Here is a 13,467-nt window from a genome sequence, read left to right on the forward strand (position 1 = left end):
CTTCCAGTCAAGACTGCTGCTAATGTTTATTTGAAATCCCTTTTTTCATCATATCCAGGAGACTAAGGGAGAACTAACTGCCTTTGACACCTTATCCTCACACACTCCTCTATCCTCTCCTCCCTCTTTTCTCACTTCTCCGGCTTTTCCACGCTGAAAAATCCACTGCCAGGTTCATTAACTCTCTCACAAGGATAAATAAACTCTACATTTGCTGATTTGCTATGTGGCCACGCAGGATTTACATTGTCAGCTTAATTGCCGTCTGCAGGTTTGTGTTTACACCCCAGCTTGTATTCAAAGGTCAACACATGCCAAATCAAAACTCTTACTTCCAGCGGCACCGCGGGGAGATGGGATTAGGGGTTTTCCTTGTTATTTACACGCACCGCCTTTTTGGGAAGCGGGATGTTGGGGACTTTCGGTCGGTCGAGGACAGAGTTTCCTGGGGACACTCGCGCATTCCTGTCGTGTTTCACCGCTGCCGCGCGCGGCACGACAGCAGAGGGCGCTCCGGGCCCGCGGGAGGAGCGGGAGGCGCGGCAGAGCATCTCCCGGGATAACGGGGCCACGGAGTTCCTTCACCAACTGCTGTAAAAGTGAGAGGCGGCGCCGCGCCCGCCGCCGCCACATCCCTCGGTGCGCGGGGCATCCCGCCCGGGGGTCCCCGGTCCCTCCTCGCTCCAGGCGGGAGCGCTTCGGGAGGGGACCCGCGCCTCCATCCCGGCGCTGCCGGGCGGACACCCAGTCCCCTCCCCTCCCGCCCGGCCGTCCCGGTCCCCGCCGGGGCGGCCCCTCAGGTGCGGGGGGCGGGCGGTGGGAGGGTCGCTGGCGGCGCGGCGGCCAATTGGCGCCCGTGGGGGGAGCCGGCCCCGGGCGTCAAGAGGGCCGGGATCCATGAGCGCCGGGCAAAGTTGGGTCCGGTCGGCCGCGCGTTCGGGACCCGCTCCGCCGCCGAGCGCCCGGGAATGCCAGCGGGGCGGCGGCCAGCGCGGGGCAGCGGCGGGGCGCGGGGCCCCCGGCGGTAGCGGCGGCGGCTGCTGAGCGGCGATGCGGCGCGGAGCCCCCGGCCGCCCCCCAGCCCCGGAGCGGCGGCGGGAGGAGCGGCGGCGGCAGAGGCAGAGCCGGAGCGTCCCGTGAGCGCGGCGGGTCCGCTGCCGTCCGCGCCCGGAGCGGAGCGTCCGCGGGTGAGCAGAGAGGCGGCAGGGAGGGGAGCGGGAGCGGCGGGAGCAGCGGCGGCGCCGGGCCCCCGGCTCGGGGCGCTGCGCCCCCGGGTCGCCATGGGCCGCCCCGCCGCCGCCGCCCGCGGGGCTCCGCCGCCGCTGCTGCTGTCGCTGCTGCTGCCGCTGCTGCCGCCGCTGGGGAGCGCCGCCGCCGAGCCGCGCCAGGTGTTCCAGGTACTGGAGGAGCAGCCGCCCGGCACCTGGGTGGGCACCATCGCCACCCGGCCCGGCTTCACCTACCGCCTGAGCGAGCACCACGACCTGTTCGCCATCAACGCCACCTCGGGCGCCCTGCACACCCGCGCCACCATCGACCGCGAGAGCCTGGCCAGCGACGTGGTGGACCTGGTGGTGCTCTCCAGCCAGCCCACCTACCCCAGCGAGGTGCGCGTCCTGGTGCTCGACCTCAATGACAACGCGCCCGTCTTCCCCGACCCGTCCATCGTGGTGACTTTCAAGGAGGACACGGGCAGCGGGCGCCAGCTTATCCTGGACACAGCCACCGATGCCGACAGTGGCACCAATGGTGTAGACCACGGCTCCTATCGGATTGTGGCCGGCAATGAGGAGGGCCGCTTCCGCCTCAACATCACCCTCAACCCCAGCGGTGAAGGAGCTTTCTTGCACCTGGTTTCCCGTGGAGGGCTGGACCGGGAGGCCACCCCCACCTACCAGCTGTTGGTGCAGGTGGAGGACAAGGGGGAGCCCCGTCGGCGAGGGTACCTGCAGGTCAACGTCACTGTCCAGGACATCAATGACAACCCCCCCATCTTCAGCCAGACGCTTTACCAGGCACGAGTGCCTGAGGATGCACCTGTTGGGGCCAGTGTTCTCCAGGTCACTGCAGCTGATGCTGATGAAGGCACTAATGCTGACATTCGTTACCGCCTGGAAGGAGGTGATGGCAGTGGCAGTGGTGGTGGGGATGGGGCTGGCAGCCTCCCGTTTGAGGTGGACCCTGAGAGCGGAGTGATCCGCATCCGTGAGCGCTTGGACTATGAGGTGCGACAGGAGTACTCACTGACAGTCCAGGCCATGGACCGAGGGGTGCCGGCGCTGAGCGGCCGGGCTGAGGCCCTCATCCGCCTGCTCGATGTCAATGACAACGAGCCCAGGGTGAAGTTCCGCTACTTCCCGGCCACGTCCCGGTTTGCCTCTGTGGATGAGAATGCGGCCCCTGGCACTGTGGTGGCCCTGCTGACGGTGAGCGATGCTGACTCCCCCGCAGCCAACGGGAACATCTCAGTGTCGATCCTGGCGGGAAATGAGCAGCGGCACTTTGAGGTGCACAGCAGTAAGGTACCCAACCTCAGCCTTATAAAGGTAGCAGCTGCATTGGACCGGGAACGCATCCCAGCCTATAACCTTACCGTGGCAGTGGCGGATAACTATGGGGCCCCACCGCCACCTCCAGGGTCTCCCACTTCTGGCTTTTCTCCTGACGGGGCCGTGGCAGCTCCCGTGAGCCGCTCCTCAGTAGCCAGCCTGGTGATCTTTGTGAATGACATTAATGACCACCCACCTGTCTTTGGGCAGTCAGTCTACAGGGTGAACATCAGTGAGGAGGTACCCCTGGGCAGTTACGTGCGGGGCCTGAGTGCCACGGACCGTGACTCGGGCCTCAATGCCAACCTCAAATACAGCATCGTCTCGGGCAATGAGCTCGGCTGGTTTCGCATCAGTGAGCACAGCGGGCTGGTCACCACAGCTGGCCCCGAGGGCAGCAGTGCCGGACATGCTGCAGGCACATCCATCTCCAGCAGGCTGGACCGGGAGACTGCTTCTCAGGTGGTGCTTAACATCAGTGCCCGTGACCAGGGCGTGCAGCCCAAGTTCTCCTATGCACAGCTCGTGGTGACCATCCTGGATGTCAATGACAACAAACCTCGCTTCAGTCAACCCGAGGGCTACCAGGTGTCCCTGGCTGAAAACTCCCCATCAGGAACTGAGCTCCTTGTCCTGAGTGCTGCTGATGGGGACCTGGGGGACAATGGGACTGTCCGCTTCTCCCTGCAGGAAGCTGAACCAGCACTGGTAGCAGTTGGCCCCTCATCTGTGACCCCTCGCCAGATTTTTCGCTTGGATCCTGTTTCTGGCAAACTCAGCACCATCTCGCAGCTGGACCGGGAGGAGCAGTCTTACTTCTCTCTGCAGGTCTTGGCCACTGATTTAGGCACTCCTCCCCTTTCTTCAATAGCCCGAGTTAATGTGACTGTCCTGGATGTGAATGACAATAGCCCCGTGTTTTACCCTGTTCAATATTTTGCCCATATCCAAGAGAACGAACCAGCTGGAACATACGTGACCACGGTGTCTGCCACAGATCCTGATCTGGGACCCAATGGGACAGTCAGCTACAGTATCTCAGCTGGAGATAGCTCCAGGTTTCAGGTCCATGGCCAGACAGGGGTCATCACAACAAAAATAGCCCTTGACAGGGAGGAAAAAACTGCTTACCAGCTGCAGATCGTGGCCACTGACGGTGGCTATCTTCAGTCGCAGAACCAAGCCATTGTCACCATCACTGTCTTGGACACCCAGGACAACCCACCTGTTTTCAGCCAGGGCATGTACAGTTTTGTTGTCTTTGAAAATGTTGCCCTGGGTTACCACGTAGGTACTGTTTTTGCTTCCACCATGGACCTCAACACCAACATCAGTTACCTTATTACGACAGGTGACCAAAGGGGCATGTTTGCCATCAACAGAGCGACGGGGCAGATCACCACAGCCAGTATTATTGACAGGGAGGAGCAAGCATTTTACCAGCTGAAGGTGGTTGCTAGTGGTGGGGCGATAACTGGCGATGCTGTGGTCAATATAACTGTCAAAGATTTAAATGACAATTCCCCACACTTCATTCATGCTGTGGAAAGTGTAAATGTGGTTGAGAACTGGAAAGCTGGGCATACCATATTCCAGGCCAAAGCTCTTGATCCTGATGAAGGTGTTAACGGCGTGGTCCTTTACAGCCTTAAGCAAAACCCAAAGGGCTTGTTTTCAATCAATGAACAAACTGGTGCCATAAGCTTAACAGGGCCACTTGACATAAATGCTGGGTCTTACCAAGTTGAAATCCTGGCCTCGGATATGGGGGTGCCGCAGCTGTCCTCTAACTTTATCCTGACTGTCTCTGTCCATGATGTAAATGATAACCCGCCTGTGTTTGACCAGCTTTCCTATGAAATTACCATTTTGGAGTCAGAGCCTGTGAATTCCAGGTTCTTTAAGGTACAGGCTTCCGACAAAGACTCGGGAGTGAACGGTGAAATAGCTTACAGTATAATTGAAGGAAATGCTGGGGATGCCTTTGGCATATTCCCAGATGGTCAGCTGTATATAAAAAGTGAACTGGACCGTGAACTTCAGGAAAGATATATTTTACTGGTTGTTGCCTCTGATAGAGCAGTAGAACCACTCAATGCTACTGTGAATGTTACTGTGATTCTGGAGGATGTAAATGATAACAGGCCCCTGTTCAACAGTACTAACTATGTGTTTTATTTTGAAGAGGAGCAGAGAGGTGGATCATATGTAGGTAAAATAAATGCTGTAGATAAAGACTTCGGGCCAAATGGTGAGGTCAGGTATTCCTTTGAGCATTTGCAGCCAGATTTTGAGCTGAACACAGTAACTGGGGAAATTAGAAGCACTCATCAGTTTGACAGAGAAGCTCTTATGAGACAGAGGGGAGCTGCAGTATTTAGTCTTACAGTAATAGCCACAGATCAGGGGTTGCCAAAGCCTCTAAAGGATCAGGCAACTGTACAGATCTACATGAAAGACATCAATGATAATGCCCCCAAATTTTTGAAAGATCTCTACCAAGCTACTATATCAGAATTGGCAGCAAATCTGACACAGGTGCTGAGAGTTTCTGCCTCAGATGTTGATGAAGGGGTTAATGGATTGATTCACTACTCTGTAATCAAGGGAAATGAAGAAAATCAGTTTGCAATAGATAGTAGCACAGGCCAAGTGACCTTAGTAGGCAAACTAGATCATGAGGCTACTGCGTCATATTCCCTTGTCATCCAAGCAGTAGACTCTGGAGAGGTTTCCCTGAGTTCAACTTGCATGTTGAGCATTGATGTATTGGATGAAAATGACAACAGTCCTTCCTTCCCTAAATCAACCTTGTTAGTGGATGTCTTGGAAAATATGAGGGTTGGTGAACTTGTGTCATCTGTCACTGCCACTGATTCTGATTCAGGTGACAATGCTGACCTGCACTATAGTATTACGGGGACAAACAACCACGGGACCTTTAGCATCAGTCCCAACACCGGTAGTATTTTTCTTGCAAAGAAACTGGACTTTGAGACTCAATCTCTGTATAAGCTAAATATAACAGCGAAAGACCAAGGAAGGCCACCGCGGTCATCTACTATGTCTGTGGTAATACATGTTAGAGATTTCAATGATAATCCTCCTAATTTTCCTCCAGGAGACATCTTTAAATCGATTGTTGAGAATGTTCCTGTTGGTAGCTCTGTCATTTCTGTGACTGCCCATGATCCGGATGCGGATATTAATGGGCAGCTGACGTATGCAATCATCCAGCAGATGCCAAGGGGTAATCACTTCCGCATAGATGAAGTGAAAGGGACAATATTTACCAACGCTGAAATAGATCGGGAGTTTGCTAATCTCTTTGAGTTAACAGTCAAAGCCAGTGATCAGGCCGTTCCTGTGGAGACCAGGCGATTCGCTCTGAAGAACGTGACCATTTTGGTGACGGATCAAAATGACAATGTTCCCGTGTTCGTATCACAAAATGCCCTTGCAGCCGACCCCTCGGTTGTGATCGGCTCCATCCTAACGACAATTATTGCTGCGGATCCTGACGAGGGTGCCAATGGAGAAGTGGAATATGAAATAGTTAATGGAGATACTGAGACTTTCATTGTGGATCGCTACAGCGGAGATTTAAGAGTAGCGTCAGCTTTGGTGCCTTCTCAGCTCATATACAATCTCATAGTTTCTGCCACGGATCTTGGCCCTGAAAGGAGAAAATCCACCACTGAAATGACTATAATTCTGCAGGGGGTTGACGGGCCTGTTTTCACTCAGCCAAAATACATAACCATCTTAAAAGAAGGTGAGCCCATTGGGACAAACGTGATATCTATCGAAGCGGCGAGTCCGCGGGGCTCCGAAGCTCAGGTGGAATATTACATCGTCTCCGTTCGATGCGAAGATAAGAGTCTTGGGCGCCTCTTCACCATCGGGCGCCATACTGGGGTCATCCAGACCGCTGCCATTTTGGACAGGGAGCAAGGAGCGCGTCTCTACTTGGTGGATGTTTATGCCATTGAAAAGTCGTCGGTTTTGCCCCGCACGCAACGAGCAGAGGTAAAGGCTTATTCAGTAATTTTTCCCCTGTCTTTCCACTCCTGTGTAATTCCAGAATTATGATTGAACTTCTTTCGCTGCAGTCATCATGTCGGTATTTCAATGTCTTGCTTAAAAAAAAATCCTCCCAAACCACCCCAGTCCCTCCCACCAAAATAAAAATCTAGTTTCACTCAATTCCACTATCCAAAGAGGCCATGGGTGAAGCTGCAGGCAATTTCACTATCAAACGCATCAAGAAGACAAACAAAACATTCACAGTGGTCTTCAGTATGGTCTGTTGCGTTGATCATTTCTGAAATCATTTCTGGAAGGGAAAGAGAAAGTTATAAGCAAATGGCAAGTTGAGCAAGTAACAAACAGTCCCTTCAGTCAAACATCTCTACGCTGACGTCTGTGCGTTGCTCTGTGTTTAGAGAGCCTCGGCCAAACACGCTCGCAAAACACACTCAACTGACAAACTGGGTTATTTTTCTCCGGAAGCTCCTATCTGTAGTTAATATTTTCATAGCAGAGTTGTGCCTGCACACATAAACAACCCTTTTCCCACAGCCCCTCTCTGAGTTCCACAGCCTGTTTGCTCCACAGCCAAGCACCTCTTACCTTCCTCCCATTTTGCCCCCGTAGCCACCTCCCCGATCGCCGCCTCGGCCCCCGCGCCCTCGGTAGCCTCTTTCTCCTCCATAGCCACCTCTGCCACGGAAATCTGGGGCAAAAGGCAGACAGACACATCAGTCAGGTTTTGCAGAAAGACGCAGGTGACACGAATGCTTTGAACACTTAAGAGATGGGGCTGTTTTTACACACCTCCTGGAGGACGTGAATCTTCTGGTCTGGGCTCACCACACTGGTTGCAGGAATTCCTGCGAGCGAAGTTCATGTTGCCACAGGACCTGGAACAGACAAGGATTCCCCAGACTGAGCTGTGAAGAAACTCCAGGAGCATACATGAAGCACCCCTGCCCGATTAAAATGACACTTACGGGTTAGGACAAACCCAATCACCATTTTTGGGTTCCCCACTTCTACCCTGGAAGCCCCCACCTCTTCCATATCCACCTCGTGAACCTGCAGACAAAATTATAATCAGAATAAAGGAGGGGAAGTGTCTATGACCTGCACATGAGAAACATTTATTAAGGACTGTCACTGGCTTCAGAACCCAAGTGACAGACTTTTCAGGTCGAAGGAGTGTTTAATGTAAATATATCCCTACTATTTATCATAAATTCTTTTTCAGCAGTAAAGGGAAACTTGATCTGCTTGAATTGCCAATGGGTAAATATAAACCCACTGTGTGCATTAATAAAGTTTCAGAAAGATTTAACAACATATAATGTTAATCACATATGGCCAGACTTAGTCACAGAACAAAAATTTAACAAAAAGCTGTCTGGATTAATGCCAGGATGCCTCTGACATGAGCACAGGGACAACAGTCTTGTTTTCTGCATTACAAAGATGAAGAACTTTTATACAAATTAAAGTTCTTGAAGAATCATTTTTCATCAGGCCTATCTGCCTGATTTAAAAACTAAAATTTGTTGACAGCCACCACCCAAAGCACGATTCCTGGAAAATGGGAATGAATATCCAGTGGACTATTGACAAAACTGTACATGCAGAGAATCAAGGACTCTCTTTAATTAAAGGAGTCAGACATCCAACAGCTGCTCTGAGTCAGTAGCAGTTGAATAATGTACCCTGCTCAATACCAGCTGGAAACATCAGAGTATCTCAAGGCTTTGCTGTAACAAGCAAATGCTCACTGGGAATTCACACCTATGTACGTGGCACTGGTACAGCCTCAGCATCACTGTTACACTCTCTCTTTAAAAGCAACGCTGAGACAAGATCTGGAGACTTTCCAGTTCTAAAGGAAAGCATAAATTCTGTGCTGTGCAAAAGAGATCACCCATTTCAGTTTACTTAACTTGGTTCAGTCCTTATTACTCCCTTTCCTGGCAGAATCCCAAAGGCTCATATATTTGATGAATCACTGCTTCAAAGTCAACTTCTCTTTCATAAGTCAATCACAGTTAAAAAGCATTTAACAATGCAAAAACAAGGATTCTACAGATTTTAGTCCCACCTCGGCGTCCTCCACCTCCACCTCCTCTCATGAATTCAGGCCTTCTGGTTGCAAAAGAAACTTTGATAACATTGCCATTGAATTCTTTTCCTGTGGAAGGAGAGAAAGGATCAGTACAGCTCCCAACAACACAGCAGCAAGCCCAGAAGAGCAGAACTGATTTGCACACAGAGACTGAAAACAAAGCTCTTGAGACAGAGGGAGGCTGCAGTAAATCTCTTGGTTTTGAAAGCACTGGTCCAAAGGTGAGATGGTAAACATGAGGTACTTGTTAGGCTCTCCATAAACCCACAGATATTTTAGTTTAAAGGAGATCTGAAGGTTGCAATTTAAACAGACATAAGGATGTTTAAAAGATTTCTGGCCATGTTCAAGAATAACTAGCTTGGATGTTCAAACTCTGTTTGTAATTCCAAGGCAGGCCAGATTTTTTTACGCAGTATCATTTCATACCAGATGTAGAGTATGTCCTTTTGTTTCTACCCAGTATCACTAAAACTCTGTGCACACACAAGGTGACAGGAGCGGGCACTTTTCCCTCACCCCCTCAAGTTAACTACTACCAGAGTGTCACTGTTATTTCCTGCATCAAGTCTGAAGCGTTTCACATCAATGTATTTCTGGGGTAAGCCTGTAATTTTAAAAACCCTTGTTCTTCACTGAGTATATACAAAGCACTCAGCACAAATTGCCATAAACATTCCCAAACTCTAAAAATATCAATACTAACACCACAGGGAATCCCTCCAGCTGCTCACACAGATTACAGCTCTGTTGGTCTGTACAAGAAGTGACATGAACACCACCTCTCACACTTTCTGCAGGGATGACTGAGGTACAGCAGCAAACCTCCCCAGTTTCATTACACATTTTTGGTCTAAACCACCAGCTGCTGTTTCACCAAATGAGAGAGAAATTCAGCACACAAAAGATCCCATGAAATACAGGTATTTGTTTAAGAAAAACACACAAAACCCACCAAAAAGACAAAATGAAAAGCCACATAAGTAGCAGCACAGGGTCCCCAATGAGGTTATTGATTTGCTTCTTCCACTGCCTGTTAGATTCATAAATAGCAAAAAGAACAGGTACTCTCACCCACCATCAAACCAGTCAATGGCTGCTTTAGCAGAAGGAGGGTCATCAAAAGATACTGTTGCTTCTCCCTTTGGTTTGCCAGTATCCTTGTCTGTGTAAAGATTTATCATAGGCTTGCCAGTCTTTTTGTTGGTCTGAAAAGAAAGGTTGTACACTTGGCATACACCAGGAGAAACACTGGTAAAGTCAGTTCAGAGCTAACACTAAGTATCTTTAGAAAGAAGATTCTCTTGGAGCTGGCCTGCAGAAACTGAGGGATATAACTGAGTGTTCTCCATGAAGTAATGATGGATGGGCTCAGTGTTAAAAAAAAATGAGGTCAAGTGCCCAAAATCCCAATTTAGAATTGCAGAAACAGAAGCAGCAGCCTCAGAACACAGAGGCACACATGTGAGGGTGTATGAGGGTGCTACAATGGATAGAGTGTCAGGGTTATAAAGACTAAAGAAGAGACACAAAGCAATCTAAATGTCACTAGGAAAAAGGTGCTAGTGCTGCCAGCCTACAAATGAGCTGTCAGCTGGGAACTCAGATAAAATATTATCTACAACTGCTGGGGAGTCAGAGCAAACTCTGCCTTGAATGATACCAGTACATTTCCAACACACCAGCTCCACAAGTTCTCTTCCTTCTGACCAATGACTTCTCATTTCACATACCTTTATAATACCAATTTGTTTGAAATAGTCTGCCACTTGATCTGTTGAAACATCCTCCCCAAGTCCTTGCACGAAGATGGTGTTGTTATCAGAGTTGTCAGACTCTGAATCTATGGAAAAATAAGCTACATTTACCATGTGTTCCTGTGGGAGCAACAGCAGCAACATTTAAACCTCAGCTCTGTGCTGCCCAGTAGTAGACCCTTAAATCCCAAAGACATCTTGTGTGAAATAAAGGATGAGCAGGGAGCATAATTTTGAAGTTAGCACCACCAACTTCAAAAAGGCCCACGCAGCACCTTCAGATGCTGCAGTACATCAGAGAATACATTCGGGAGCTGACCAGCTGCCTGCCACACACTCAACTTCTCCACGCAGCTGGACATCCCAACCCATCAGAGCAGTGTGTGTTTTAAATAACACAAGCTTAGCAGAAGTGGGATGGCAGTGAAAGCAGCTGCTTGGCTCAGGCAGATCCAAAGTCCATCAGCAAATTCTTACTTGCTGCGTGAACATCCAAATATTCCCATGCGCTTTAATAAAATACATTTCTTTCAAGGAAGACATGCTTTAGCTACATTTCTTTTGAGCCATGGGAATTGCAGCCACATCCATCTTTCTGGACATACATTTTAAAAGCAGTGACCTAAGAGCTACAATCCACTCCCACTCACTGCTTGTTTTCTTACCAGCATCTGATCTCGGTCCATAATCCCTTTGACCTATGAAATGGATTTGAAAAAAAAAAAAAAGAAAGAAAAAAGACTATTTTTAGCAAAGCACTTTCAAGTGACTTTTTTAGCAACAAGAAAATATATAAAGAATGTATGCAATGCATCTAAGATCTAAGACATTAACCAGAGACTTAGAGAATATTTAGATTTAAACGTTCAACAGAAGGTGTCTGTAGGACGTTAACGTGTTCTTTAACTTGCAGCATGTGGCAGTTGCCACACTGATGCTGTGCTGGTGTTTGCTTGCAAATGCTGGTTGTCAGATCACCAAGCAGTTTCCCACTTTTTTTTTTTCTACCTCTAGTACCATTCTAAGAAGCATTTGTAACAAAAATTAAAAAAAAAGAAAAGAAAAAAAAAATCCGGTGAACGTCACTGTCTCCACAAATTCTTTCATGCAATTTGACAAAAGTAGGAATCCAGTTTATTGCTACAAGTTTGGCTACTAAAACTCGTGAACACACCAGCCTCACCAAAACTCTATAATGCTTCTACTAGATAGTAACAAGATATTGGTGGCTTTTAGATTTATAAAGAATTTCCACTGAAACATTTTTGGATACTCGGCACTTACCACCGTAATTTTTGAAGCCACCACGGTCACCACCACTGCAGAGGAAAAATTGAAGAAATGATTTCTTCCTTAAGTCTCTACATGCTGAGCCCAAGGCTCAATCTACAGTTAACTGATGACAAGTTGAGAGTTACTGTCTGGCAGCTAAAGCACCATCTCTATGTTCTCCTCACTACCCGCTCACGTTCAAAGATTAAATTACATGAAAGTGAATAATCTCTCAGGGTGCTGCACTGGAGAAGAGAAGCCCTAAGGAGTATTTTAAACCAACCCATCCACATGTTGTTGGTTCAATACTTTCTCCCATCCCACAAGCCAAAATAACTGCTATTAAAAACTGGGGTTTAAACAAAAACGTTATTTTTGTGAAGGTTAATGGGCTTTAATTGTAGATGTAATTGCTACTTTGGGATAATTAGTACTTTAGTACTTTTCTAGAAGTAAAAAAGAGCTAAAATTAATTAACCTCCATTTTTATGCATTTATATACAGGGGATAAATTAGCAGAATCAGCCATTCTCTGAGCAAGGGGCTGTGGGGACCTACTGTACTACAGCACTTGACATTACAGAGAAGGTGTGTGTATGTGAGCTTCAAAAGCAGAGGCCGTGAAGTTTTATTTCATTCATTCTGAAACCTGTGGCACAAAATGTAGACCAAGTTAAGAGATTACACACATCAATTTTCAAAGGTTAGAAGGGGATTTAAACAGGTTGTTATGCCTCCAATTATGTGCATGAAAATAAACCCTCGCTCTTTTCAACAGAAAGGTTCGTACTTGCAGGATTTTTCACCGCAGCATTTTTAATTGCATCCATGTTATGAACACAATATAATCAATACTCAAAGCCTTCAGGAAAAATACAACCCACTGGATTTTTTTAGAAGGTCAATAACTAAATGTCAGAAAGACTATATCATACTTTACAACTGCCTGTTTGTCATCCCTCACGAGGGGGGGCAGAGCTGCCACCTCAAAATTAGGCAGGGTGACCTAATCCTGAGAGCTTTCACACAAGATAAAGGCAGTGTGAGCTCAAATCCTGTTGCAGAGGGATATTCCAGCCTCTGGAGTTGTTGTGCCTCTTCACCAATGCACTTTATGACTAGAAGTCACTCCAGGTTTTAATTCTCTCTGCCCACACAGCACAGTCCAAACACACAAACATCCAGCAAAAGACAATGAAATAAAATTAGAGAGTAACTTCTTTGGCAGAGTCATGAATGGAAGGTGCTGATACTTAACATCTATGAGATAAAATCTGCCCAAAGTGAGGAACAAAGAAATAAGGTTCCAACAGGTTATTATTAAACCTGGATTAAGAGACATTCTTTGGAGGGTGACTGACATTCTGTGACAGTACCCAGGTGTTTGTCACGACAGGTTACATTTTTACTGAGACTCTCCTTAAAATAAATTTTTGCTGCAGATTTTAATGCTGTTTTACAGAAAAAATCTGAATGCTAAATTGCAGTGTCATTTACTCATAAGTAATTCACTCTGCTCATTAAAGAGGTAACATGAATGAATTTTATATGCCACATCAATGCTGGTCTTTATTCAAGGCTGGCTGTTTTCAGTGATAAAAACACAATGGTGATCATAAAATTTACTGTAAATACCTTTCTGCCATCTCCAATTCACTTCAGCTAAAAAAAAAGAACTTCATTATGACACAACAATTTTTAATAGGAATGCCTGTTCTTCTGGGATTTTAACTCAGAAATAACA

The 13,467-nt window shown here is 48.1% G+C and overlaps 2 protein-coding genes across 2 annotated transcripts; one reads left to right on the forward strand and one right to left on the reverse strand.

The window, feature by feature from the left end:
• The first annotated feature begins 904 nt into the window (after positions 1-904).
• LOC135413207 (protocadherin Fat 4-like) lies at positions 905-6,641 on the forward strand. Its single transcript, XM_064652552.1, has one exon. It carries the CDS (start codon positions 1,281-1,283, stop codon positions 6,639-6,641), a length of 5,361 nt encoding a protein of 1,786 aa, XP_064508622.1. The 5' UTR covers positions 905-1,280.
• A 39-nt stretch (positions 6,642-6,680) lies between these two features.
• Positions 6,681-13,461, reverse strand: LOC135412704 (TATA-binding protein-associated factor 2N-like). The gene is made up of 9 exons (XM_064651483.1): positions 11,736-13,461; positions 11,117-11,149; positions 10,428-10,537; positions 9,773-9,902; positions 8,671-8,760; positions 7,562-7,646; positions 7,386-7,471; positions 7,182-7,284; positions 6,681-6,885 (listed from the first exon to the last, which is right to left on the reverse strand). Exons 4-9 carry the CDS (start codon positions 9,876-9,878, stop codon positions 6,846-6,848), a joined length of 510 nt encoding a protein of 169 aa, XP_064507553.1. The 5' UTR covers positions 9,879-9,902; positions 10,428-10,537; positions 11,117-11,149; positions 11,736-13,461; the 3' UTR covers positions 6,681-6,845.
• Between the last annotated feature and the right edge of the window lie 6 nt (positions 13,462-13,467).

Source organism: Pseudopipra pipra, chromosome 4 (genome assembly GCF_036250125.1).
Source record: "Pseudopipra pipra isolate bDixPip1 chromosome 4, bDixPip1.hap1, whole genome shotgun sequence".
Lineage (NCBI taxonomy): Eukaryota > Metazoa > Chordata > Aves > Passeriformes > Pipridae > Pseudopipra > Pseudopipra pipra.

Coding starts and splice junctions, on each gene's coding strand:
- LOC135413207 (XM_064652552.1), top strand. CDS start 1,281: ATGGGCCGCCCCGCCGCCGCCGCCCGCGGGGCTCCGCCGCCGCTGCTG.
- LOC135412704 (XM_064651483.1), bottom strand. CDS start 9,878: ATGATAAATCTTTACACAGACAAGGATACTGGCAAACCAAAGGGAGAA. Junction 8,761..9,772: donor AGCCATTGACTGGTTTGATG/GTGGGTGAGAGT, acceptor CTCCTTCCACAG/GAAAAGAATTCAATGGCAAT. Junction 6,886..7,181: donor GGGGGCAAAATGGGAGGAAG/GTAAGAGGTGCT, acceptor TTTCCCTTCCAG/AAATGATTTCAGAAATGATC.